This window comes from Sorex araneus, chromosome 6, assembly GCF_027595985.1.
Source record: "Sorex araneus isolate mSorAra2 chromosome 6, mSorAra2.pri, whole genome shotgun sequence".
Taxonomy (NCBI): Eukaryota; Metazoa; Chordata; class Mammalia; order Eulipotyphla; family Soricidae; genus Sorex; species Sorex araneus.
In genome coordinates, this window is record NC_073307.1 from 82,295,945 (window position 1) to 82,322,868 (window position 26,924).

Below are 26,924 nucleotides of genomic sequence, written 5' to 3' on the forward strand. Positions count from 1 at the left end.
GTTTTCCAAATTAGACCCTGAGCTCGAGGCGCTGGTTAGATGACAGCTGTGAGCAGAGTCCAAAAAAGAAGCTATTAAGCAACCCCAGGCTAAGAGAGCCAAATTCCATATAATGGACTGGAGAGAAATCCATGCCTTCACACACCACCCTGGGTTTTGCTGGCTGTTCCTGTCTTGCTGTGAGGAAAGCAGGCAGAAATTAGAAGCCTCATTTGGACTGGCCTTGGAAACATCTGGGCTCTCCTGGAAGCAGGACTTAGCCCCCCTTCCCATCACCCCACCTTCCCTGCAGATGCCATAAGCATGTGTTATTTCTATATAGACACAGATTGTGGAGGCTGAAAGATACGTCTTTGGGATATGGGAGGCAAGGGTCTAGGAGCATTTAACATGGGTGAGCCTGGCACTGACCCCATGCCACTACTCACAGTATAACTGTTCATCTGTTTAAGCTTCACTTTCTCATCTGTAAGATGTATGCATGGAGTATCTAATTCACAGGGCTGATACCAGGAAGAACTGAAATCATCCAAGAAGCATGGGGATTGCTATACTTAATCCATGGTTAAGTATTCAGAGCATGTCAGTGAGGGTTTAGGAGCCTGGCCTGCCAGGACAGTCATTCACTGAATGACTGCATCTCTATCAAGTTGTCTTGTCCCAGAGTTTATTCTGGAACCTCAGAACAGTCCTGAGGATGGAGAACTCACTCCCTCTCAAGGCATCTCACCCCATTTTCACATTAGCCTTGGGCAGTTTTTATTTGTGTTAAATCCAAGTCTGTCTTGAATACTTTTTAAGTTAGTTTTAGTGACTATGGTCACACGAAGTTCACTTTATTCTTCTTTTTTTAAAAAAAAGTTTAAAATATGAAAGCTATTGCAATCACCTGGGAACCACCTCTATGTTTATTTTCCTGTAACTTTTTGATTATGATGACTCTGGGCAAAGAATTCTGTACATTGTAATAGGACACTAATAGAAGACTTAATTGGAAAATGTAATAGAGGGAATTGAACCAGGTTCTGTGACATCCAAGGCAAGTCCAGCTATACCACATGTCTCCAGCTCTTAGAAGCGGTGATTTTAAAATTAAATATGCAGGTTTCCTGCTGCTATGTTGCAAATAGTCCTCTCCCTCCCACCTACATTCCTAACTGGCCCCCCCAATACTATCTTGCTGGCCCCCAATTTTTATATAGGAAAGGGAAGGTAGGGTGTTGTTGCGAATTTGAACACCTAGGGACTGGAGTGATAGCACAGTGGGGAGGGTGTTTGCCTTGAATGCTGCCAATCCGGGTTCAATACTCAGCATCCCATATGGTCCCCTGAGCACCGCCAGGAGTAATTCCTGAGTGCATGAGCCAGGTGTACCCCCTGTGCATCACTGGGTGTGACCCAAAAAGCAAAAAAAAAAGAGAGAGAATTTAAACTCCTAAACCAGATTTTTTTCAGGAGAGCCTGTCAAGCTCCCCATGGCATATTCATATGCCAAATACAGTAACAATGATGGATCTCATTCTCCTGACCCTGAAAGAGCCTCTAATGTGGCACCATTGGGAAGGACGAGTAAAAAGAGGCTGCTAAAATCTCAGGGCTAAGACGAATGGATACATTACTGGGCCTGCTTGAGCAAACCGACAATCAACGGGATGACAGTGATACAGACAGTGATTGCTATTAACCCTCCCTACCTTTTGTTCTTCCAGTCTACGAATCTTTTTTTCCCTTTAATACTACACCTTCAATTTCTTCTAAATATCAATGAACGATTCAATTTCCAACTCCTTTATGATTGTGTTCTGTCATTTGAATTCCATTTTGCTTACAGATGTGATTTAGTTCCATGTGCTTCGAATAAGTACTGAATGTCAGGAAACAAGAATAAGACACAGTGAGGCTCCAGGGTTTCTGTAAGGCAAAGACTGACACTCCTATGATGGGGTAGGGAGCTCAAAGCCAGACAAATCCAGATAGGTACTTTTTTTTAATTGCTGGGATGTTAACTCAAACTGTGGAAGGGAGCAGGTGAATTTTACTGTAGGTGAAATTGGAAGAAGGAGAAATCAGAGAATGCATTAGAGGCATCAACAGGGAAACAGCACATTTCAATTTGTCCTTGCATAAGAACTTTCTAACTGCAGCCTTAAGCTTGGGGGAAAATGGAACATACAATGACCAGTTAACTGGATGAGAAATATCAGGAGGCTCAGGAGGAGGAACATAAGCTCAGAACCATTTGATTGACTCATATACTAAAAGGCTATCTGCTATACCAGTGGTTCTCTCTGGATAGTAGGGGGGTAGAGGTCATTTCTTTTTGCTGCTCTGTTTTCTGTGTCTTTCTGAGAAATATTTTCATTTTCTTTATTCTTAGTATGTATTATTTAGCACCGTAGCACTGTAGCATTGTCCTCCTGTTGTTCATTGATTTGCTCGAGCGGGCACAGTAATGTCTCCATTGTGAGACTTGTTACTGTTTTTGGCATATTGAATATGCCACGGGTATCTTGCCAGGCTCTGCCTTGTGGGCGGGATACTCTCGGTAGCTTGCTGGGCTCTCTGAGAGGGATGGAGGAATCGAACCTGGGTTGGCCGTGTGCAAGGCAAACACCCTACCTACAGTGCTATCGCACCAGTGCATGTATCATTTATATAGTGAAAAATGTATACTTGTCTAAAAATACTTTAAAATCAAACTGGCAGGACTTGGTAACCGGGGGAATCTAGAGAATAGGTTCTATGCCCAGGGAAATTGGAGAGAAGGGCCAGAGCGTTGTTTCTGAACCCTGACATTAGCCATGAAGTCCATATACTACTTCAGTTTCCTTCTGGCTTCCTCCCACCCTCAGCCTGCAGGTCCCAGACTCACCTCCCCATTTCCTTTCTCACCTGTGCAACAGACTTTACCAACGCTGCTGTGAGCCATGGCATGCACATGGTCTGTCCCTTGTGCCACTCCTACAAGTGCCTGCCCTGTGGCCAACCTGACAACTAAGTTTCAGGGCTTAGCCATCCAAGAACCGGCATTTCCTGTCTGTACAACCTCAATCTAGATGAGTGACAGACAGACCTGGTGAAAATGCTCTTCATTGATTGTAACTCAAACATGAAAACTTGTAACTGTATCTCACGGTGATTCAACTAAAAAATTTTTTTTTAAAAAAAGAGAAAATGATCTTAATCTATAATTCCAAACTGACACTGAAGTTCCAGGTGAAAGGAAATGGTTCCCAGGAGACATATAAGAGGGTGAACTTCTCTCATTGGGAGCTGGGAAAGTATCTCTTGCAAGTACTGAAAGAGGAAGGAAGAAGGGATCACAAGCACAGTAGCCCTAGGTGAGAGTCTAATAGAAAAGCTCTTTGACTAGGGATCTCGGATACTCAGAGGCAGCAGATGAGATTGGATGAAGAGAAAGACTGGAATGAACTCTCAAGAGCCTTAGGGAAGGGAAAGATTTTGGTCTTTATTCTTGGAGCAGACTCTCCTCAGCAATTACATCCTGAATCTCTCCTGTTTTCTGGTCACCTGAGAACATGAGAGCAGAGGCTTGATAGCAAGCCCCCTGGTGGCCTGGGGGTCTGGATGGAGGAGAGTGGGGAAAGAGTCCCCTCCCCCCACCCTGGTTCTTGAGTAGGGCTTGGAGTGTTCTTCCCACAGCAGACACCTCTGAAAGTTGCTTTGCCATTCAATTTTCAACTTTCTCCGTGGCTCAGCATACTTTAACACTAATGTGTGTACAACTTGCTAATTAATGGAATCATTTGGATCTGAAAACATCTTGTTCTAATGGGAGGCTGCAAAGCACTCTCATTAATTCACAGGTAAAATCATTCCAGCTTTTCTATTCTTTTCTTTTCTTTTTTTGCCCTCCCGCCAGCTTGACTTAATAGCTAAAGAGAATGCTTCTCATTAGCCTTATTGAAACCACTCTGGCGGGTGGGTCATTGAGTAACCACGACAGCCTTGATGTCTGGGAGAGGGTCGCTGAGGCTTTATTTACCAAGAGCAGAGGGTGGTGGGTCCAGAGGTGAATCTCCCAACACTCAGGGAAGCAGAAGTGTGTTTGAGACTGGGAGCAGGGCAGGTGGGGTCAGGTAGAGTACCCGCTGGAGCACCAGCTAGAGCTAAAGATCCTATGGTATGTGTCAAAGAGACAAGATACTCAGGAAGAAGAAACTGCCCTTTCCCCCACTCCACAATGTGAGAATCATGCATTGACTGTTGATAAAAAATTTTTTGAGACTTAGGGGTCACGGGGGGGGGGGGTGACTTGCCGCAAATCACATCCCTTTTATTTGCAAATGGGAACTTGTCACACGCCCAGGACTGGCAGCAATCTTGGTGTGGCAGTCCTGATTGAGTTTATAAACTAAGGGCTCTTTCTCCCCATTAGCAGTACTCATGAATAGGATATAATATCTGACCATTGATAAATAAGCTTTTCATTTACTCTTATGTTTTTCCCTGAGAGGATCTGAGTATTTATTTGTGTGTATTATAATATATGCACATCAAAACGTCTCATTAAATCACCCTAGGTAAATTTAAATCCAGTTCTTTGGCAGTATGGGCACTCCCAGTCTGTAATCATCCTCTCAAAAACCACCGATCTCTAGAATTTTTCCTTTTTCCACAATTGAAATTCCTTTCCTATTAAACACAAACTCCCTTCTGTGGATTATTTTTCAATAGAAAGCTATAATGTTTTCAGATTTGAAACCCAAGGAGAAGTGGCTTCAAAGTAGGGGTTCACTTACATATTCCAGGAAAAATATACGTTCAGAACTCTTTCCCCTCCATGTGTTTCTACCAGAGGTATCCTAGGGTTACCTCTGCATTGTTTTCTGCGAGAGTTTTATCCTCCCAGTTCCTGATGCCTAGGATAATCTATATTTAATAGCATATGGGCCAGCCATGACCTTAAGCATCCAATCTTCTTTTTCTGAGGGGGTCACACCCGGCGATGTACAGGGGTTATTCCTGGCTCATGCACTCAGGAATTACTCTTGGCGGTACTCAGGGGACCATATGGAATGCTGGGATCAAACCTGGGTTGGCTGCATGCAAGAAAAACACCCTACCCATTGTGCTATTGCTCCAGCCCCGTAAACATCCAATCATGACCATCAGAGTGTCCCAGCAAGACTGTCTTCAAAGTGAGTTCTCTCTGTACAGAGATTGTGCTCTCAGAAAAGATGCTAGGCTGTCTCTAAGGTGGGATATTAGAAAATTGTATTGTTCTGGATGAAACAATATATTATGATCTTTGCAAATACAGCATTGACCAATCCTTTTATTCAGATGTGCCTCCAAGAGATTTGGAGTCAAACCAAACTGGGTTTCTATCCCCTTTCTGTCACTCACCTGCTGTGTGACCTTAAGCCTTAGTTGCCACATCTAAAATCAGGTACATGTGACACATCACCAGACTAGTGTCTAAGGTAGTCTGAGACTACATCTGCGGTTGACTGAGAGAGAGAGAGAGAGAGAGAGAGAGAGAGAGAGAGAGAGAGAGAGAGAGAGAGAGAGAGATACTTGGTGCAGTCATTGGAAGCTGATGTTTTCACCAATGTTGTTCTCTGTGATTTTGTCATTCTAGGTCTCCAGGTGGTTCTGAATTCTATTATCAAGGCCATGGTGCCCCTCCTGCATATTGCCCTGCTTGTGCTCTTTGTCATCATCATCTATGCTATCATCGGCCTGGAGCTCTTTATGGGAAAGATGCATAAGACGTGCTACAACCTGGAGGGCATAGCAGGTAAGAGAGGATGCTGAGCAACTAGCTCTCAGAAGCTTCACCAGGGAGGACTCTCAATTTGAGCTCCCCAATTCCCATACCACAGTTAAGTGAGAGGCAAAGACGGAGATTCTTTCTTTTCAGTGCAACTTATTTTTTTTCCGAAATAGATCTCTGAACAGCTAAATGCAAGTTATTCACCACTCCTAAACACTGGTTTAGTGAGTGAGCCATACTATTTAAGAAGCATCATGCAGTTAACCTTGAATGTTTTCATGAAAGTGTCAGAGCTAACCTGAGACTGTTTATCACTACTTTACAGTCCTTTTTGGGGTAAAATGCTTTCTTTCAGGGAGGCATCTTTATTTGCAGCCAATAGGCTCACGCCTTACAAGCCTGCGTTCTTTTCTCTCTCAGGACCATGGCCCTCTGCACTTAGCATTTCTGCTTCTCCATTCAGAGGAGAACTTTCTAGCCCCTGACCACATGGAGGATGGGGAAGTGAGCAGGCATGGAATTCCTTCCTAGATGTACCAAGACTTCTTTCCTCAGAAGGTTTAACTCAGCATTATGGCTCCACAGCCCTTCCCATTCTGAGACTTCTCTCTCCATGATCCTTCCATAAATCAATATATTTAACAAGTAATGCTGGCTCATTAAGCACTGCCCTAGTAGGCCAGGAGTTTGGACTGGCAGGATATGGCGCAAAGTACTGTCTTAAGTTACTCAATTCTTGGCTTGACCTTTTAAAAAAACACTTAAACAGAAATTGACAAGGCTTTTAAACATACACATAAAGTAATTTAACACCAAAAAAATTGTTGAAAATACCCCTCAAAGCAGTCAGTGATGTTAAACCTATGTGTTTTTTAAAGCAATGAGATCTTTCATCTTTGTTCTTGGCATTTCGAAGAAGAATCGGGAGTATCCACAGGAAGCATTAAGGAAAGGTTCATTTCTCTCCATCTCTCTCTGCTTCTTCTCAGTCCTGTCTAGTTCAGACATTAAACTGAATTCAACTCCTCTTGCTTTAGGAAGTGGGGTGTATGAAAAGGAATAGCACCTATATCTTAAGTAAAATAAAATGGATTATTCATATTTAGAAATCAAAATAGATGAACTAATCTGAACACCCTGGTTCTCCTGGTGGATTATCGAGATATTTGCAAGTCAATGCTCAATATCTACAGTTAATAAAAAAAATCATAAAATTATGTTAAAGAGTCACACAGTTATTTCCACTTTTTCCATGAATGTCTAAAGGAGATATTTGCTTCATTTTAGAGGTAATTAACACACTATTCAGGGCATAATTATGTAAAATAAATACTATTTTTGAAGTACTTTAAAACTAGCCTTACATTAGCTAAAATTTGGAAATATCTAGTTCTGTTTAAAGAAATCCCAAAAGGGAACTGAAGACATCTCTGGGGCTTAGAATACCTGTCTTGCAAGCATAAGGCCATGAATTCAATCCCTGGTGCTGCCACTTGCACTGGACATTGTCGTGGCAGCTCAGATATTGGCGCTAGGCAGTTCTGCTGTCTGAAAAACCAAGAAGAAATTTTCTGCTGCATCACAGCCAGATCTGTGTGTGGGAACCGCAAGTACTGGTGAATACTACAACTCAATGAAAAGTAGATGAGGACCACAGTTGGGAATCGTGACCCTCCTTCCCCCCTCCAACCTCCCTCACCCCACTGCAAGTACTACTACCAGGATATACAATAATACCACAACTAAAAAGAGTCTGGGACTCCCAGTGAGCACTACAATGGAGTGTGAACTGCACGACTGGTGTGTGAGCCCTGCTGAGGCACAACTCCAAAGCATGCAAGCTCCACATCCAAGTATGTCTCTGACCCTGGTCATCACCACAACAGTAATGGAGGGAAGGCGAGGGAGGGAAAGAGAAAGAACACAAAGAAATACCAAATAATGCAATGAATACTTTCCCCTTTAATTCAAATCCTTCCCTGTGTCCAGATAGAGCTGTACCTAAACCAATATACTTACGTGAACTGAGTGGCTTGGTGAGAACACACCTTCAAACCTTCTGAATGGCTGACTGCAGTTTGAAGTTTCTACAGTTGGGTTGACATCGTCGGTGACCTTAGGCAGATCCAGAGATGTTAAATTTCTTAGAGCTCCATCAGTCAATCAGAGGATGCTAGACTGATGCCATCAATACTACACCAGATGGGGGAACAGCAAATGGTGAAATGAACATAGAGCAAGAGAGGCAGCTTTGCTCGGCAACTAATAAAATGTATATGCACCACTAAATTCAGAAGTTGTGTAATCAATAAATAAATGTGAAGTGCAGCGCTCTCTTGTCACCTGTGTTCCATGGTCTGGGTCACTTCCCTCACCCCTAACAGCTGATGACAATGGGCCAATGAAGGAAGAAACGAGGCCAGGCTAGTTGGTGGTCAGTTTCAGTTTATTCCAATCTCGTCTCCCTCTGCCTCCTTCTAGTCTCACCTACTCCCATATTCCTCCTCCTCATGCCCACTCTTACCGCCTTAGTTACCGAGCAAAATCATGAGAAGATTAGGGGAGCAATTACACATAGGTGTGGTTATTTGATCAACAGATGTAAAGTCCTTCCCTCAGGGGAAGCTTCTAGGACAAATTCTCACCCAGCAAGGTGACCCACCTAAGGGCAAAATACCATCTAGGGGTGCTTTTCTCCTTGTCTTAGTTCAATAACCATTTAAACACTCGTCTTATTTCTAATTCTTAATAATATTAGTCATTTTGTATGGACACAATAAGAGATATATTAAGCTTATAGGGTGGCTCTCCTGGGTACATCTCTCCACAGATCCTAGACTACAGTCCTCAGGACAGATTAGTCCTTCCTAATCCCAGGAGGGTCCTTATCCAGCTGTTTCTCTCTGGATCATGACAGAATTTGTCCATGACCCTGCTCTTAAATTATAGTTAAGTATTATGGTGCTTAGCCTGTCCCATTTTGATGCCAGGGTAGCTCATAGCTTGCCCTGGGTCTATTCAGTCCCTTCGTTGGGACCCTGCTTTTGGGGTCCTAGGAGCTAAGGGCAACTGAGGCTTAAGTCAAGTAAATACAACATTTTCCCAGGAGTAATTGTTATTCAGAATCAATTAACTCTAAGTTACAAAAACATAGCATTAACTGTCTTCTTGTGTCTATACAAAAAGGACATTGCTCTTTGCTGTGCAAAGGACATAAGGGAAGGAGAAAAGCAATATTTTATTTAAAAATACAAAGTGCAGAGTCCTTAGAAGGATCTGACCTTACAAGTCATAGTGTCTGATCTGGGGATATAGGTGTTTAACAGATATGGGAAGCAAAACACAGAGAAGAGGTTAGAGATAAACACAGAGCAATGAAAGTTCCTCAGGACCACTGTGATGGGTGTAACCCAATAAACCTAAGCTCCTTGTGGCCAGGGGTAAAGGACAAACCAATGTTATCATACAAGTGTTTCCTGAGATTCACATGGTTTCTCTAAGCCAATAGGAATAACAGCAAAAATTCATTTTCCTTTGGTGGCAGGACAGGTGATGTATCTATGTTTGCTGGCAACACTGAGCCTTCGCTGGAATGAGAGGCTGTAGGTCAGGTCTAGAATGGCTTCAGATGACCTGGCAAAGCTCAGGATGTGGATTGTCCTCTGGGCCATAGTGACACAGTTGGATGAAAAGGCCATCTCAGACCTGCTGAAACTGAGTGACACACTAATTAAAATGGCTATTTGAGGACCCCATTGTCCATCCTTGATCATAAACAAGAAAAGAGACAGCATATCCTTCCTATCAGAAGATGTGGTGGTGTTTGTTTTATATGATTTTATAAGGTTTTATAAGGCAGAGAGTCTCTTGCCCGCATGCCTGGCTGTCTTCCCCGGGGCCCCTTGGAGGGGATGGGCTCCAACTTCCCTCCCCACCCCGAGCAGAGCTCCTGGTGGCCAAAGACCTTCGGAACCTAGCCACAGCCATGCTCAAGGCCCCTCTCCACACATTCGGACAAGCCTCATGCATGAAGGTTTACTGGCAGAGGAACCCAGGTGTGTGTAATCCCATCAATGGCAACATCCAGAGACTTAAAAGCAATCTCCCAGAAGAAGATATCTTATAACCTACTTCTCCCTCTGGGAGAAACTAGCAAGCTACTGGGAGTTTCCTGCCCACATGGGAGAGCCTCCAAGCTTGCCATGGTGCATTCATATGCTAAAGCCAGAAACAAGTTGGATCTCATTCCCCTGACCCTGAAAGAGCCTCCAATGTGGCATCATTGGGAAGGTCGAGTGGAGGGAGGCTTCTAAAATCTCAGGGATAGGACAAATGGAGAAGTTACTGAGCACACTCGAGAAATCGACGATCAATGGGATTTCGTGATTCGTGATTCGTGATAAGGTTTTCCCTTCACCTTTCAAATTCAAAACAGAATTGGATGCCATCATAGAAATTACAAGCCAACAGCTGGCAGAGCCACAGTGCCAAGGGACAGAGATAGAGAAGCATGCCAGTAAGTGATGCCAACCTCCACCAGAATGGGCACCTCTGTCTGAGGTGGCCTTACTTCCTGACTCCATGTTGGGAAAAGGGACTGAGCTTGAACACACAGCGCTGCAGAAGCCTTTCTGCTCAGAAGTCAGGAGTGACTCTGCAATCAGAAATCAAAGATTAAAATTTTTGTTTTAAAATTTTTGTTTCTGCTTCCTAAACCTGCCATCCGATATCAATTCAGGGACTGACTGCATTGTGGATCCTGGTAAAGCACAGTAGGTACTATGGTTATGAGAGCCTCTTTTGCCCATTGGGTGAGGAACACCAAGGAGGATCATCATCAACAAACACACAGAAATCTGAATATACTTCCTGCAGTCCCAAAGTAGAAGCCCTGGACACAATAGGCTTTGAAACCAGTTCCATGTGTGTTTGCGTTACCTTTGGAATGGGAGATTTGAAACAAAATTGAAAAGACAACATTTTAGACTTTGGGGGCTAGAGCAATAGTACAGAAGGTATGGCATTTGCCTGCATGTGGCTGACCAGGGTTTAATCCTCAGCACCCCAAAGGGTACCCCAAGCCAACCAGGAGTGATCTCTTAACACAAATCAATCTAGGAGTAAGCCCTGAGCACTGCCAGGTGTGGTCCCAAAATAAACATAAAAACCAAGAAACACAATTTAGACTATGATTACCTTACTTTACTGCAAATTTTGATTATGTAAATTTTTTTTTTTTTTTGCTTTTTGGGTCACACGTGGCAATGCTCAGGATGTTACTCCTGGCTTCTGGTGGTGATTGGGGGACCAAGGGATACTGGGAATCTAACCCAGGTTGGCCGTGTGCAATGGCAAACACCATACCCCCTGTGCTATCGCTACAGCCCTGATTATGTAAATTCCTGTGAATCCTTTTCACCACTTTTAAACGGAATTTATATCAGTCTCATTTTCTTTTTCTTTTTGGGTCACACCCAGCGATGCTCCGGGGTTACTCTTGACTCTGCACTCAGGAATTATTCCTGGCAGTGCTTGGGGGACCATATAGGATGCTGGGGATCGAACCTGGGTCAGCTGCATGCAAGGCAAATGCCTTCCCTGCTGTACTATTACTCCAGTCCCTATCAGTCTCATTTTTTGTCTTTTGTTTTGTTTTGGGGCCACACCCAATGGCACTCAAGGCTTACTCCTGCCCTGTGCTTAGGGATCACTTCTTATAGGTTCAAGAGTTCTTACAGGGCACCAGGAATCAAAGGCAAGAGCCCTGCCAGCTATACTGTCTCTCTGGTTCCACAACTTCTTCTTTGACACTTTGAAATTACTTCTCAGTCTATGAATTTTAGATACTTATAAATGTTAGAATACATTGAACTTTTAAATTAGTTCTTAAAAACCCATATAAGGAAGTCTGAGAGATTGTTTTGCTTCTAGGCTTCCCCTGAAGTCCCCAGAAGACATGGTCTCAGAAGAAGCCTTAACCCCCGCCCCCAATCCTGAGGCATTTGCAAGACACCTTACCTCTTCTTTCCATATGCCCGCACCCTTTGTTTATGATTGTCCCATCTGTTTGATGGTCCTCTAAGCCAAGTCACTGAACAGTTTTCCCAAGCACAGTAATTACCCCCGAGACTGGTTGGCTGACTGAATCTTAGAAATGTAATCATTCTCCTTCTATTCACTTCTTAAAGTTAAGTCCTAAAAAAGTAATTGATTTTGTCTTTGGTGAGTTCTTCTTGGATCCCCTCACTGGCACTCTCCCAGGATTTCATGTTCTCGATGATATTAACTGGATTTTAATCTTTGATTCCATTCTTTACCTCAAACTAAATTTGAACTTTCCAGAATAACTTCCTTTGTTTCTGTTTTAAAGCATAATGCCCATCCTGCTGTGTTTTTTCCTCCCACCTTATGGTGCTACGTTCCTCCCTGGCACTTTATGTTTCTGCAGTAGAAAACCAGCACGTTTTCACCTTAGAACAAACTTCCCCTCACCCTCGAGTGTATATCATCAGGGCCTACTGGCTTGTGTGGCTTCACATTTTTCAAGTGTTCCCTTTAGTGCTTTTTATAGATGCCTATTTTTACTAGATCATCATTGCTTCTTAATTGTTCTCAAATCTTTTTTTTATTGTTGTTCAAGACAGATTTAAAATAGCAGAGTGGCACCAAAGCTTTCTGATAATCTTTTTGAATTGCATCCCTTTCTCGTGTATTAATGAGATCACCACTTTCCCTGGATGCGATTTGCTTTTCAACATTTATTTTCAAAATATCCAAATATTTTTCCTTCCCTAAAGATTCTGGAAACTAACTTTGGTGAGGGATAGAGTGATAGCACAACGGGTAGGGCATTTGCCTTGCACATGGGTGACCCAGGTTCAATCCACAGCATCCCATATAATCCCCCAAGCACTGCCAGGACTTGATCCGGAGTGCAGAGCCAGGAATAGCCCCTGAGCATCGACAAGTATGACCAAAAAAGCCAACTATTTTTTTTTAAAACCTCACCTTGGCCACCTTCACCTTCTTTCTGCCTTTTCAGGAATTGAGTAAGGAGCAGGTGCTGCTGAACAGGCAGTGACACGCAAAGACAAACAGCATCTTAACTGTGCTATCAAGCAAAACATGAGCAGAAGAAATGCAGATTTCCTCTTTGTTTTTTCATTTTCTCTTTTGTTTCCTACTTCATTTAATTTCAACCCTTTTGTAATAGTTTTTTTTAGCACATCACTCTTGAAACATCACTAGGACAGGTGAGAAGCCATGGAGCTTATGGCCCCTTTTCCTTCTTGGTTTCTGTCTCCAACTCAATGCTTAGGGTGTTTGTTACTTACCTTTTTATGAATTCAATAGTTATTAGATTCACTTTTTATTATTCTGAAGTTATTTTATTTGAGGCTCTCCCATATGGGGCACAGGATAGTGGGGGCATCCCTGGTGATGTTCACATGCTGAAAAATCACCAGTCTGGGATTTCCATGCAAGAGCCTGAGGGTGCAATGCTGTGCGGGCCCTGCAGTGCTGCGAACTAGCTGGGCCATCAGTGTTGCTTAGGGTTTTGGGCCCCTCAGAGCCACACATGGCAATGCTGGGGGGACCGTGTTGTGCTGGGAACCAGCGGCATCAGCAGTATGTAGGGCATATGCGCTAACTTTCTGAAACAGCCCCTTTCTTCCACCTTTTATTGCCTCCGATTTTTAAAACTCACATGCAAATATCCAAAGAATTTAAAATTTCATAAACCACAAAAGATAGGCTAGAAATAAGCTGTTCGATTGGATTCCCCCTGGACACCCTCTGTGCAGTAAGAAGATGATGTGGATATTGTCATTCTCTGCAACAGTTCAGGGACCAGTGATGGAATTTTATGCTGGGTCATGGAACAGAGTCATTCACCTCCTGAAGGCCAAGAAAAGTCCAGAAACAGCATGATCAGTAATCCAAGAAAAATCCAGAAACAGTAATCCAAGCCTGGAGACAATCTAAATAGTCATCCACTGGCAAGAGTCTAACTATATGTTGAATAATACTGCTCAGCAATGAAGAACATACTGGACTGATCTTTGCAAGATCATGATTGGACCTCAAAAATATTATGCTTCATGAAAAAGCATGGACACAGAAAACCAAATATTGTATGATTCCTTTTGTTGGAAATTTCCAGAAAGTCCATACTATGGAGACAGAAAACAGACCAACTTGCAAAGGGTTGGGAATAGGAGCAGAGGGAGTTTTCCAAACAGACCCACCTGGAATTTAGGAGGGCAGTGGATTTGTTTTCAAATAGATTGTTGTACAACTATATAAATTCGCTAAATAACTGAACTACACTTTTATAGTGATGAATTGTAATGCATGTAAATTGTTTTTTAAGGAAGCCATTAAGGAGAGAAGAAGAAAAGAAGGGAAAAAGCAAGAAGATGCAAATCCAGGATATGTTTTCAAACATACTGTTCAGTTACATTCTCCTACAAAATATCTCTGAGTTAAAGACTAACGTTTCTCTTCCTGTCTTCCTGTTGGGGGGTGAATAGTTCAAACTTGGAGACATAAACTGAGAAACAGTCAAGCAATGAATACTCTTTAATACGAAGATGCTGGAGACATTGTTTTGATATAGACCAAATGAATAAAGAAGCTGGGCTGAAGAATTGCAAGCAAATTCTTTCTCTGGGGACATATTTTAACTGTTGTTAGAGGCAATTACTTGTTAGAACTAAGATCTATTCTGTTTATTACTGCTGCTTTCTACAAGTAGGAGACAATGTCCTGAATTTCATAAATTTCTTTCTTAAATTTCACACTATTACCTGTCGCAGCTGGAGCCAAGACATATATATATATGTATATACATATACATATATATACATCATATTTTACCATAATGGAAATTCTTAGATCAATCAAGTCTTATTTAAGTTTGCCAGTGATCACTCCACTAAAATGATACAATACTTTTTAACTCATTAATCTTCTAGTAGCTGTTCCTAGCATTTGGAATGAGCCAGCAACACTGTATGTAACCCACACCAGATATGTTACACTGTCTCCTAATGTATATATATACATATATATATATAAAACCAAAAATCTCTATCCTTACTTAAGGACTATTCTCCCTGTGTGCCACTACCTCTCTGTCTTGATTAGAGATTAGAAGCTCACTCTTCTTTTCTGAAAAGTGCTAATGCTAGAAAACAAAGGGCAGGGCTATGAAAGTCCACATACCCATGTTTAAAATACTCCACTATTTGTGCTTGGAAATTGCCATCAAGGTTATTCCTGGTATTTTCCCCTATAATCAAAAATGTATTTCTTTATCCTTCCTCTAGATAAGGAAGTCATAATTCTTCTACTAAAGAATGACTTGGATCCCTGGCAATGTATCAAGTGATAAGTGATGGACCCACAAGTGGCCAAGAAGTGCTCTTGGAAGCAATATGTTGACTTCCTTATGAGGAAGAGACTTTCATATAACCCTCACTATCGACTTTGGTGTTTAATGGAAATATCTGTAGGTTCTTTACTATTAGTAAAGAAATGATTGATGCCTGTCATTTGCTTCATCTTTATATTTTGATTGGTCATTTGACTATTATTCTGACTTGCTACAACAAGAGTAGGCTAGAGCCCTACCAAATTTGAAGCCAATTACTGAGCTTAAAGACAGTTTCACGAGATCAGAGAGATAATACAGATTTGCACTTGGCTGACTAGGATTTGATCCCCAGTACCCCAGAGCCCTGGTCCCCACCAGGAGTAATCCCTTACACAGAGCCAGGAGTAAACCCTGAGCACTGCCAGACAATGTCCCAAAATGAGGAAGGAAGGAAGGAAGGAAGGAAGGAAGGAAGGAAGGAAGGAAGGAAGGAAGGAAGGAAGGAAGGAAGGAAGGAAGGAAGGAAGGAAGGAAGGAAGGAAGGAAGGAAGGAAGGAAGGAGAAAAGAAAAGCGAGGGAGGGAGGGAAGAAGGGAGGGAGGGAAGGAAGATGGAGGGATGGAGGAAATTCCACAACAATAAGTTGTTATTAACTTTCTAAACTGATGCAAGATAACATGTACACATAACTCCTTAATTGTTTAATTTACATGAAATGAGGAACTAATGAATGCATTATTGTTGATATGGTTGTTTTGTTTAACCTGGCTACTTTATCTTTTCATTCTAATCTCTAAATTCTGTTTCTTGTCTCTTCCCATCCCTCTCCTCCCCACTCCATCCCCCCCACCCCCGCCACCAACCCCTTATACTTTCCCTTGGTCATTTGAGATGTTCCAGCAGAAGATGATCCCTCCCCTTGTGCTCTGGAGTCAGGCCACGGGCGGCAGTGCCAAAATGGCACTGTATGTAAGCCCGGGTGGGATGGGCCCAAACACGGCATCACCAACTTTGACAATTTTGCCTTCGCCATGTTGACCGTATTCCAGTGCATCACCATGGAAGGCTGGACTGACGTGCTGTACTGGGTACGTAGCCTGAGATGGGGCCAGGCAGGGAATCTAAGCAGCTGCAGGATGAATATCCACTTCATCCCCATGATTGAAGGGTCATACACACAGCTCAGAATGTTTGATGAGTGACTTTGATTTCTTCCAGGTCTTTCTTGAGAAACAAAACCTGAACTCTTCACCCTAATGAAGGTCTAGCCAGCCTAAGGGAAATGTCATTTGCATTTGGCCTACCGTGGTGGGAGACACTGGGAAGCTGTGTTGCTCTGTAATTAGTTGGTCAGCCCTGACATAAGGAGCTCCACAGCTCTTCCTATTATAGAGTTCTTATCCTTTTTCTGTCTCTGTCCCCCAAAAGAGAGCTAGAGGGCATAATTATTTATTCGAAGACTAAAGAGAATCTTACAGAGAGGATTAAAGCAAGAATTTTTATTGAATTGTGTAGCAGTATGGCATGCTATTATATTTTTATTTCTCATATTATCCTTTCCTTATCATTTTGAAATAGGGTATTAGACTATTTTCACAGCAAACAAAACATTCAGATGTTTATCTAGAAATGCCACTATTCGGTTGATTGGTGTTGACCAATCAAAAGTCAATCTTCCTTTTACTGTAAAGATATCCCTCTTATTTTCCAGCAGCTAATGCTATATTGCCAATTTCAAGATGTTGAAGTGCCATATTTTTATACAGCCTGTCCCAAAGGCAAATACTCACACCATATTTGAGCTGTCTCCATTCTGGCAGTGTTGAGTCCATTATTTGTCAAAACTCCAGAAAGTATAATTCCTTGTAGATTCTCCTACTTCAGCATAAGAAATAACTTGCCAGATTCTCCAGAATTTGGACCAAAAAATTGCCTGTTGAAAATGCCTTCTCACCCAAAGTTTTGCAAATAGTCAAATGTATTTGGCCATCCTGAAAACCATCTAAGCGTCTGCCTAGGGAACAGTGTATGTGCTTGAAGACAAGGAGTGAGAGGAAGAGAATGCCATCCATGGAGCAGGGCTGCCAGATAGACGGGAGCTAATGCCAAGGCAGGTGTTGACTTTATCCTGAATCAGAAGGAAGAGTTTTGTAACAGCACAGAGATGTGATACAGGGTATTGTATACTCTCTCTCTCTTTTTATATAAGCACTGTGTCCTATAGATTCAAAAACCCTCTTTCCTTTGGTTTCAATGTAGAATCAATGTACTGAAGCCCTGTGTTGCTGCAAAATTTCCATCTCTCTATCCCCTGTGGTGTGTGTGATAGAGCTCAGGCAAATAACTACTTGAAACTTGCCTAAGTACCTTGTACCCAGTAAACATTTATTGAGCATGGCTTGCATGCTAGTGGTGTTCCAAGGTACTGAAGATTCAGACATAAATAACGGGTAATTCAGACTGAAAAGCAAATGTCAGTCTAGGGGGAACGATACTAAATTCTAAACTGCACAGTGTTGGTAGAGCTGGAGCTCTTGCCATGGTCTATGTGGTAATACTTATAAAAGAAGACAAATCACTCCTCTGTCACCTAAAATGAAACATCAGAAAATGTCTCTAAAGTGTCTGATACATAAGATTTTGGTTTTGAATAATTAGTAAGAAAAAGAGAAAGTTTTTGACATAATATATAAATGTCTTTAATTTCACAGCACAGAGTAAGTTCCCAAGGAACCCAACCATCCCTAAGCCATTAGGTGGATCTCTCTGGCTAACTGAGAGGAGAAACATCATTCCACAAATGGACAGTGTCAGCCTATGGGTCACAGCACATATGATTTTATGGAACTGTGCTTTGGGGCTTTATCACATGTGCTTCAAACCCATGGCTTAAGTTGCTATGGTAATGCCTGCCATGGCATCAAATTCAGAGTAGGGTGACAGTGGGTGGGTGTGGGGTTGTAGGAATAGGTATAATTATTTTGCTGATGGCCTCAATGTATTTTTGTGATCTTCGCTCATCATCCTCCACCCTCTCTCCTCCACCACAAGTCATTGATACTTCAGCAACCAGATGTGGCCCAAAGAAATAGTGTCACGATGACAGCAAGAGTGGGGAAGAAGAAGAACCCAACTGCAACCACCAATTTGCAGCAGCTGTGTTGTGCTTTCTCCCCTGGGGTGTGTGTGATAGAGCTCAGGCTGGGAATGGAAAAAGTGTCAGAGGTGAAGCAGCAATCCTAGGCTCAGGGGACATACTTCTGATTTTCCCAGCATCTTTTTGAAATGACCATATTGTTTGTGTGTGTGTGTGCGTGTGCAAATGCACGACCACACTCACTTGTGTGTGGGCACATATACCTACAACAAAAACTGAGCTCTAACTTGGGTAATTAGGAGAAAAATGCCTCCCAGCCCAAAGCTCCTGCTATCAGACCTAATTCTCTAATTGCTTTGACCTTTCTATGGCCATTTCTTCCTTCCTCTCTCTCTCTTTCTCCTCCTTCCTATTCCTCCCCCCTAGTCTCTTGGCCTGTATTTCAAGACCCAGAGAATTTAAAATTACAGTTAGCATAAAACATGTAACTTTCCAAATTTAGATGGCCAGATATCCCTCCAGTACCTACACTTGTCAAGTGTTCCCCAGGTGATCTTATTGCCCAGGCTAGAGTTTGTAAACTTTTAGAAATCTAACTGATGTGTCTTCATGGTATTGCTTTGATACCTCTGGTTTATGTTCAGTCTAAGAGAAGAAGTTTTCAGGGGAATTGTGGGGAAGTAAGGTCTTCCAGTCAGAAGAATGAATTCTCTTCAAGTCCAAGAAGCGGCATTGAGGACATGAGAAAGAGCAACCAAGACATTCGAGTATAAATATGATTGAAAACCCCAGAGCTACGCTTACTTTGAGCCACCAAGTAGGTGATTAGTGGTTTCTGGGAGACACTAAAGTCACTAAAGACACAAGATAGAGCTTGGGGTTATAGGGACCAAGAAGATTGTTGATAGCAAGTTGCAGATACCTACCACCAAATTTGAATCCATTTAGTGAGATTTTCCTTTCTCTGAAATTGATCATTCTAATCCACTGTTATAATTTTGAAGAGTTAGTGGGTTCAAAGTAAACTCAAACTTGGTCAAGTAATACTTGAATAAATTGCTTCAGCTCTGAAAGCCATTTGCTATGGATTTAGTTGAAGTCCAGACTAGTTGAACAATTTATTAAAAGCACCTCTTTTATTTGATATAAAAGTCTTTAGCTGACGGAGTAAAGGGGGTAGGAAGCAGTGTGGATCTAGACATTAAAGCCAAAACTTGGGGGTTAGGTCATGGTTTCTTTGGAAATGACTTATTAAGTCAAAGTCTTGCCATCTACTCTCAAGTTTGTGTCCTTTTTAAAAGAAAAAGGGAACTGTGACAAGGGAAAAGTTGCAGCCTCAACTAAGTATCTATTCAGTGCTCACTTTGTACTCAGCCCTTGAGATAATCCACACTTATAAGAAATGGAATATTATTGCTGTTAAACTGGCTTTAGAATAACTGGAGAAGGGCACGTGTGAATTGTGGGTACAAAGGGCAGTAGTTAGAGCAGGTGCCTGAAGGAGCACATGCAACAAGCTCTCAAGGACTCTAGGTGCGTATCTGATCCTTCATCAAGAGACTGCTATTGACCTCTGCTCAGCCAATGTCTCTCTGTTTTGGAACCTGAGAATGCTGCATGACGTATAGCCCAGTATTAGACTGCCTTAGGGAGTCAAACCCTTCCCATTCACTCACCAACACAGTGGCTCTGCTTCTTCTTGACACCACCCATTGTGCTCCAATTGGTTTTTCCATGATCAGTTTTTCTATTGATCAAAAAGATCAGAAATTGAGTTTGAAAATAATGTTTAAAAGAACACAATGAGAAACCACACAAAGGAAGAATTTTTAGAATAGAACTAGTGTCTTTTGTAGTATTTGAATTAGTTTTGTTCAATAGAAAACCTTGGGAGAAAAAAGTCCAATGGTTAAGCCTTTATTAGTCAGTTGTCAGCACTACACTTGATCTTACTATCAGTTATATGTCCCAGGATGATAGTCCTACTAAACTTGCACACACACACATCCGTAGCCACTACTGTTGTGGCACTGTTGGAATATCTTTTATTTATGGCAAAGACCTTTTGCATCCAAGAAGACTGAATTCAAGTATTTTTATTCTATTCTTCTTGGTCTCTCTTGTCTTCAAATATTTTTATTAAATATTATAAAAATATGAATCTCTGTGTGCATCAAGAAAGGAGAAATGGTCGGGTGGAATTTTATTGTAAAGATCTTTATGTGATCTGGAAACAAATTTATGGGTTAGCTATCAGTAATAAAAGAAAGACAATATTAGGTCCACCTTAGGACCCTGTTGCTCTTCAATCTGGATCTTTTAGAGGTTTACCCACAGAATGTCCAAGCTGTTTTCAACATAGACTCTGTTGGGACCAAGCAGATAACTCAAGTGATACAGCCCATGCCTAATATATGTGAGATATTATGTTCAGTTGCTGGCACCAATAAGTATGTCCCTCAAATGTCAAGGCCAAACTTCACTTGTAGTGGCCCTGTGTTATTTCCAACACCACTGGGTGGGACATCTGTCTGTAGCATTGTCGTCCCATTGTTCCTTGATTTGCTCGAGCAGGCACCAGTAAGGTCTCCATTGTGAGACTTATTATTACAGTTTTTGCATATCAAATATGCTATGGGTAGCTTGCCAGGTTCTGCCGTGCGGGTGGGATACTCTCAGTAGCTTGCCGGGCTCTCCTAGAGGGATGGAGGAATTGAACCTGGGTCAGCCACGGTGCAAGGCCAATGCCCTACCGGCTGTGCTATCACTCCAGTCTTATAAAAATAAAATTAATAAAGTTAAAATGAAGTTTTGTTAGCTAGACAATGATCCATTGGCTTATAAACAATTCATGAAAGAGAATTTGCCTTTCTCAAAGTTCTTATTGTTAGGTTTAGTTTTATTTATGATATTGGTATTAGGTGAATCCTACTTATTTAAACTTTAATTTCATGAGTGATTGTGGGGTATTTATTATGTTCCCAGGACTGAACAGGGACTGGGATGGAGGTATGGAGAGATGAAGAGAGTTTAGGATCTAATGCAGAGAGGAGACCCAAGAAGCAGGTGACTTGGCAACTCAGGAGGATGACTCAGCAATACAGAAGAGGCACTGAGGGAGAAGGGGGGAGTGAGTTTCCTGACATGGCTAGTGAGGAGGAAGAGGTTACCTCTACTTGGGAAGAGCAAACTTAATCATTTTGGGGGAAGATACGTGAGATCTTTGTGGTAGGTTCTCTCAACAAATCCAAGAAATGAGTCTTTGACTGCCCTAAACTGCAGCCTTCAAGGTGTCCACAAGTTTCTTATACCAGGGCCTTCGATCACAGGTATCAGACTCAGTCCCCAGGTAAACAAATGTTCCCAGAGATATGGTTCAGTGGTGGAACACTTCCCTTGCAATTCTTGAATGTGTGATGCTCTAAGTTCAGTCCCTACCACTGCCCCCAAACAAACAATGTGGCTTCCTCTGGTCATGAGCCAATTTCCCCATGCCTAAGTTTTTATTCCTCCACTCTTCACAGCCCTGACCTCTCCTAGGATGCCTGGGTGGTTACTTGCATCTGAGTTGAGAGATTTGCCCAGCCAGTCAGAGAATTTTGTTTTATGGGTTAGCCTTTGTGCTTGGAACCTACTATTGCCTTCCCACACCCACGCGCCAGATCCCCCAAATGATGCTTTGACCTATACCCAGAGGAACTGCCAGCTTTGCTCTGTATCATGTTAGCAGTGGAAGCTGGTCTTTAACTTACTGCTCACTCTTTGAGCCCCTGAGAACATCCTGTCTACCAGCAGGTGAGGCGACCAAGGTTAGGAGAGCCAAGACTTTCTGTCGCCATTGACCTGTCCATGACAGCTGAACATTCTGACCTCAAAAGTCACTCTGTATAAAGCACTGTGTCTTGTGTCATGACACCTCCTGCCTCTAAAAAAACATGATGACCAATCGACATTCCAGACACTGTTTGGTTACCTTGCTCCCAAGTATCAGCACGGGGTTCTTAGAGGGGAGAGAGCACATCCACTGAAAAACTCATGAAGGCCTGTGAGGAGAAAGAGGTCCTGGAGAGGATGAAATGTTACTTTCTCTATTTTTTAATTTTTTTAATTAGTGAATCCCTGTGAGGTACAGTTACAGACTTAAAAACTTTCATGCTTGCATTTAAGTCATACAATGATCGAGTACCCATCCCGCCACCAGTGCCCATCCTCCACCACCAATGGTCCCAGCATCCCTCCAACCACAACCACCCCACCCCCTCCACCTCACCCCGCCTCTGTGGCAGGGCATTCCCTTTTGCTCTCTCTCTCCTTTCGGGTGTTGTGGTTTGCAATAGAGGTATTGAGTGGCCATCATGTTCGGTCTATAGTCTACTTTCAGCCCACATCTCCCATCCTGAGCGGGGCCTCCTAGCACCCTTTACTTGGTGGTCCCTTCTTTATCTGAGTTGCCTTTTCTGTTTCCTTTTTTTTTTTCTTTTTGGCTCACACCTGGCGATGCACAGGGGTTACTCCTGGCTCTGCACTCAGGAATTACTCCTGGCGGTGCTCAGGGGACACCATATGGGATGCTGGGAATCGAACCCGGGTTGGCCACGTGCAAAGCAAACGCCCTACCCAATGTGTTATCGCTCCAGCCCCTGAGCTGCCTTTTCTAAGGCTTCTAAGCTGTGGAATAATCCTCCTGGTACTTATCTCTACTGTTCTTGGGTGTTAGACTCTCATTCTGTTACTTTATGAAGTAGCATACTTTCTCTATTTTTAATCTTTTGGGGGGTATATGAAGGCTTGAGGCTGGGATTTTCCTCAAGGAATTATATGTTGACTTCAGAAGGGCCTATTGTATTTTTATTCAATGTTTCCTTTCTTCTGTCCACAGATTCTGGGAATATTAGGTGTGACATCAGCAAGGGTTGGGATTACTCTTCTGGCTCTTGGGTCTAGATACACTGACAGCTACAGCTGATGAACATTGGGAATATCTTTTGGGCCTTGCTTAGGAAGCCCCCAAAACTTCCATAGTTATAGGTTGTATAATCTTCTAGATTTAGTGGTAGTTTAAGAGGACCTACCCATTCCACCTCTACTGAAGGGTGTCAGCCATCTGGGTCATTTTAAAAAATGTCTTTATTTATTCTTTCGTTTCTTAACAATTTTACTCCTGCTGATTTAAGACATCAATCTCATCACCCCAGGCATTGCCCTACTTGAGAGCACTCAGTGTTTTTTGCTTTCTGCCCAGGCTGCCCCTAAAGTAGGTGGCCTAGAATAAAAAGAATAGAGGAAACAAAGGGGTGCTGTCCTTTCAGGCCAGAGGCAGACAGGTCAGAGAACAGTATTTCTGGAATGTGAATGGTCCTGAGGTTACCATGAGGGCATCTGTGGGCTATGAACGGCCATGAGGTTATCAAGTAGATATCTGTGGGACATGTACAGTCCTGAGGTTACCACTGAGGGATCTATAGGGATCTGGAAGCCACGAGGTCTGTAATTCCACCCCTTTGAAGTTCGTAATGACCTTGTCAATCACTTTCCTTGTCTGTGGCAAGAGGTCACCCAGACTAAATAAGGGCCCAAGGGATCTCAAGTTCTCATAGGTGTGTTGACTCATCAGAAGTGTGTGACTAGAAGGGACTGAATTTCCTGTGAGATAAAAATAAGTACGGGATCTGAAGAAGCAGGCAGGAGTGATTTCGTGTCAAGCAAGTGGGTTAGCACCAGGCAGCCCTCGCTCCCACTCTCTGTATGCTGGGTTCCTGAGGCAGCTCTGTGAGGGTGACCAGGATGGACATGCCATGGGCCCTGGGACTGGGGGCTGCAGTTGGCTTGGGGAAGGTGAGAAAGAAGACTTAGGTCCAGGCAGGAGCTAAGGGACTCTCTCAGAATGGACCCTTCAGCCTCTTATGCTACCTCAGGGACATTAGAGAAAGTGCTTTAGCACAGAGCAGACAGGTTGGTACCAGGTTGGTACCTCATGGAGGTGTATATAGTGCTGAAGATCTGTTCTCTTCCTTGGGAGAGTCCACAGTTTTTCTCAGGAGAACCTGATCTATCCTCCCTCCCAGAACAGTAAAGAAGCAGTAGTTTAAGGAAGAGGAAAGGGCTTCCAACCATCATGGGCAGGATTGACTGTGCAGAGGGTTAGTGACCAGGATCCAGATTTCCCCAGAAGAAACTTTCTGCAGCTTAAGAGCTGTTTCTATATTTTTTTATCTTTTATCTTAAAATTTTATTTTAAAAAAATGGAGGGGGGCATGCCCAGCCATGCTCAGGGATAACTTCTGGCTCTGTGCTCAAGGATCACTCTTTGTGATGCCTGGGCAACAATATGGGGTGCCAGGGATTGAATCTGGGTCCACTGCATCCTTAGCAAACATCCTACCCACTGTACTATCTTTCTAGATTCCAGAACACAATGTCTAGTGCGTGGTAGTAGGCACTCCATAAATACTAATTGGACAAATGTGGACTCTAACTGGATTATGTTAAGTAAAATTTTCCTGGAATGTAGGTTCGGATTCAGGTTCAATTCTCAGCACTCCACATTGGTCCCCTGAGCCGCCAGGAGTGACCCCTGAGTGCAGAATCAGGAGTAAGCTGTGAACACAGCCAGGTGTGGCCAAAAAATTAATTGATAAATAAATAAGCAAGAAAAGTTTGTGTCAAAGTGCCCTGCAATTAAAGGTGACATTGAGATGCTGGTACCCTTTGCATGACCTGATCAGTGTCTTTACATGTCCTGAGGTCTACTGGTTTCACATGATTCCCATCCACTTGTCCCCCAGTCCATTCATTGTCCTGCCCTTCCTTGTACCGGGGCAGTTATTTCTCTTCTGTTAAGTGGAGACTTCTCCTGAGCTTCCCCTTACTGGCACAGTGTTTCCCTGGCAGTCCTGGTTAGAGGAGACTCCCGGGACCCCTCTGAGGGGGCAGGGTCTGATGCATAGACCTTTCTGCCCTGCCTTTCCCAACAGCTGCTGTTTTTCTGGCTATTTTAGTATCCACCATGGGAAAATCCTCCATCCAGAGTCAGGATGGTTTTACAGCTGTCAGCTCTATTTTTAACAATGCCAAGTTTTTAGGGAACCCCATTCCCAGCCCAGGCTCACAGGTTCCTCCGGCTTTCCTTCTTGTTGGTGACCCATAGTGCCAGTCCAGCCTGGCTCTGGCTCTGGCAGTGGCTCCAAGCTCTTGTGGCCATATTCTCTGTGCTCCCTCCCACACTGCATTGCCACAAGCATCAGGCTGCCTCTTTCCTGTTTCCTCTAGTGGCAAGTTCAGCACCTACATGTGTCAAGTTCAATTATTTGCTCAACATTTCTGATTTACCTGTCACATGCAAGGCGTGGCTCATGGTGCCGGGGTGTGTTCAGGTGAACAAATCAAATCAAAAATGCCTGCTTTATTGTATCTTTTAGCAGGGAAGACAAGCAGCCAGCATTGAAGAGCAGTTTGGACCGTTAGAAAGTACTAAATGCTATGGAAATATGGGGGGAGGACATACTCCAAAGGTAAAATTTAATGATGAATTTAATGATGGCATTGAAAAAGTATTGTAAGATCTTCTTTCTCACGTGGACACAGTTCTAACCAATGGTCCCCAGGTTCTTTTTTTTTTAATTTTATTTTTTATTTTTGGGTCACACCTGGTGATGCACAGGGGTTACTCCTGGCTCTGCACTCAGGAATTACTCCTGGCGGTGCTCAGGAGACCATATGGGATGCTGGAAATTGAACCCGGGTCGGCCACATGCAAGGCAAATGCCCTACCCACTGTGCTATCGCTCCAGCCCCGGTCCCCAAGTTCTTGAGACCATTTTTTGTACTCTGTACCATGTCTACTCTTAGTAGCTTTCTCTAACCAAGGTATGGTAACTGGATAGATCTGAATAGATTTGGAAAGAACCGGTTGGGATGTAACTCTTTAAACCAGTCAGACTAAGCAGGTCTTTTAGAATTTTTCCCTTACTTCACAGCAACATCCCAAAAGCCTAATATTAAATCCAGCATACATAGAAAGTTATCTCAAAGGGAAGAAATCCTGGGGGCCAAAAGGTAAGTGCCTGGCACATCTGTAACTCTGTTTGCAGCGTGTGTCAGAAGTTAGAAACTGTTAGAAGTGTTTTAGAATCAGCTGGATGTTTAATCTGCAGCTACAGGTTTAATCTGCAGTTAACTGTATTCAGTCAACCATTCCCCAGGTGATTCTGATGCTGGCACCATCTATAGAATTGTGCCACAGCACAGGGTGGAGTATGCCACAGGACGTGGCCTGTGGTGGGAACTCCAAAGAGAATGCTGCACATTTGTGGCCCTCAAATCTTAATTTGCATCAGGCTCACTTGTAGGGCTAAACTATGGGTTGTTGAATCGACCCCCAGAACTTCAGGTTTAGTTCCAACTATACGCATTTCTAAACAGATGCCACCAATGTATCAGGCCCACAGACCACATTTTGAGACCCACTGAGAAAAAACATTCAGGACCAGTTGTGTTTTGGGAATTAGGGTTTCTTTAAAATTATTTCACATGGACAAAGTTTAAGTTAATTTGAAGGATCATAAAACTAAACCTTTGTTTGAAAACAGCCACGCAAAGAGATTTGAGATGCTAAGTCGGAGTGAATTTCTTCCCTGACCAAAAAAAAAAAAAAGCCACTGCTCTATGATTCTACGTCACATGTACCTTCTAGCCAGGAGAGTGCTGAGA

At 42.9% G+C, this 26,924-nt stretch overlaps 1 protein-coding gene across 9 annotated transcripts in view; it reads left to right on the forward strand.

The window, feature by feature from the left end:
- CACNA1C (calcium voltage-gated channel subunit alpha1 C) overlaps positions 1-26,924 on the forward strand; it is a 691,920-nt gene that overhangs the window by 457,506 nt on the left and 207,490 nt on the right. For all 9 annotated transcript variants that reach the window (XM_055143504.1, XM_055143509.1, XM_055143508.1 and 6 more), the window contains exons 6-7: positions 5,606-5,764; positions 16,010-16,206. In XM_055143504.1, the coding sequence (XP_054999479.1) occupies positions 5,606-5,764; positions 16,010-16,206 (356 nt within the window). The remainder of the gene's footprint in view (positions 1-5,605; positions 5,765-16,009; positions 16,207-26,924) is intronic.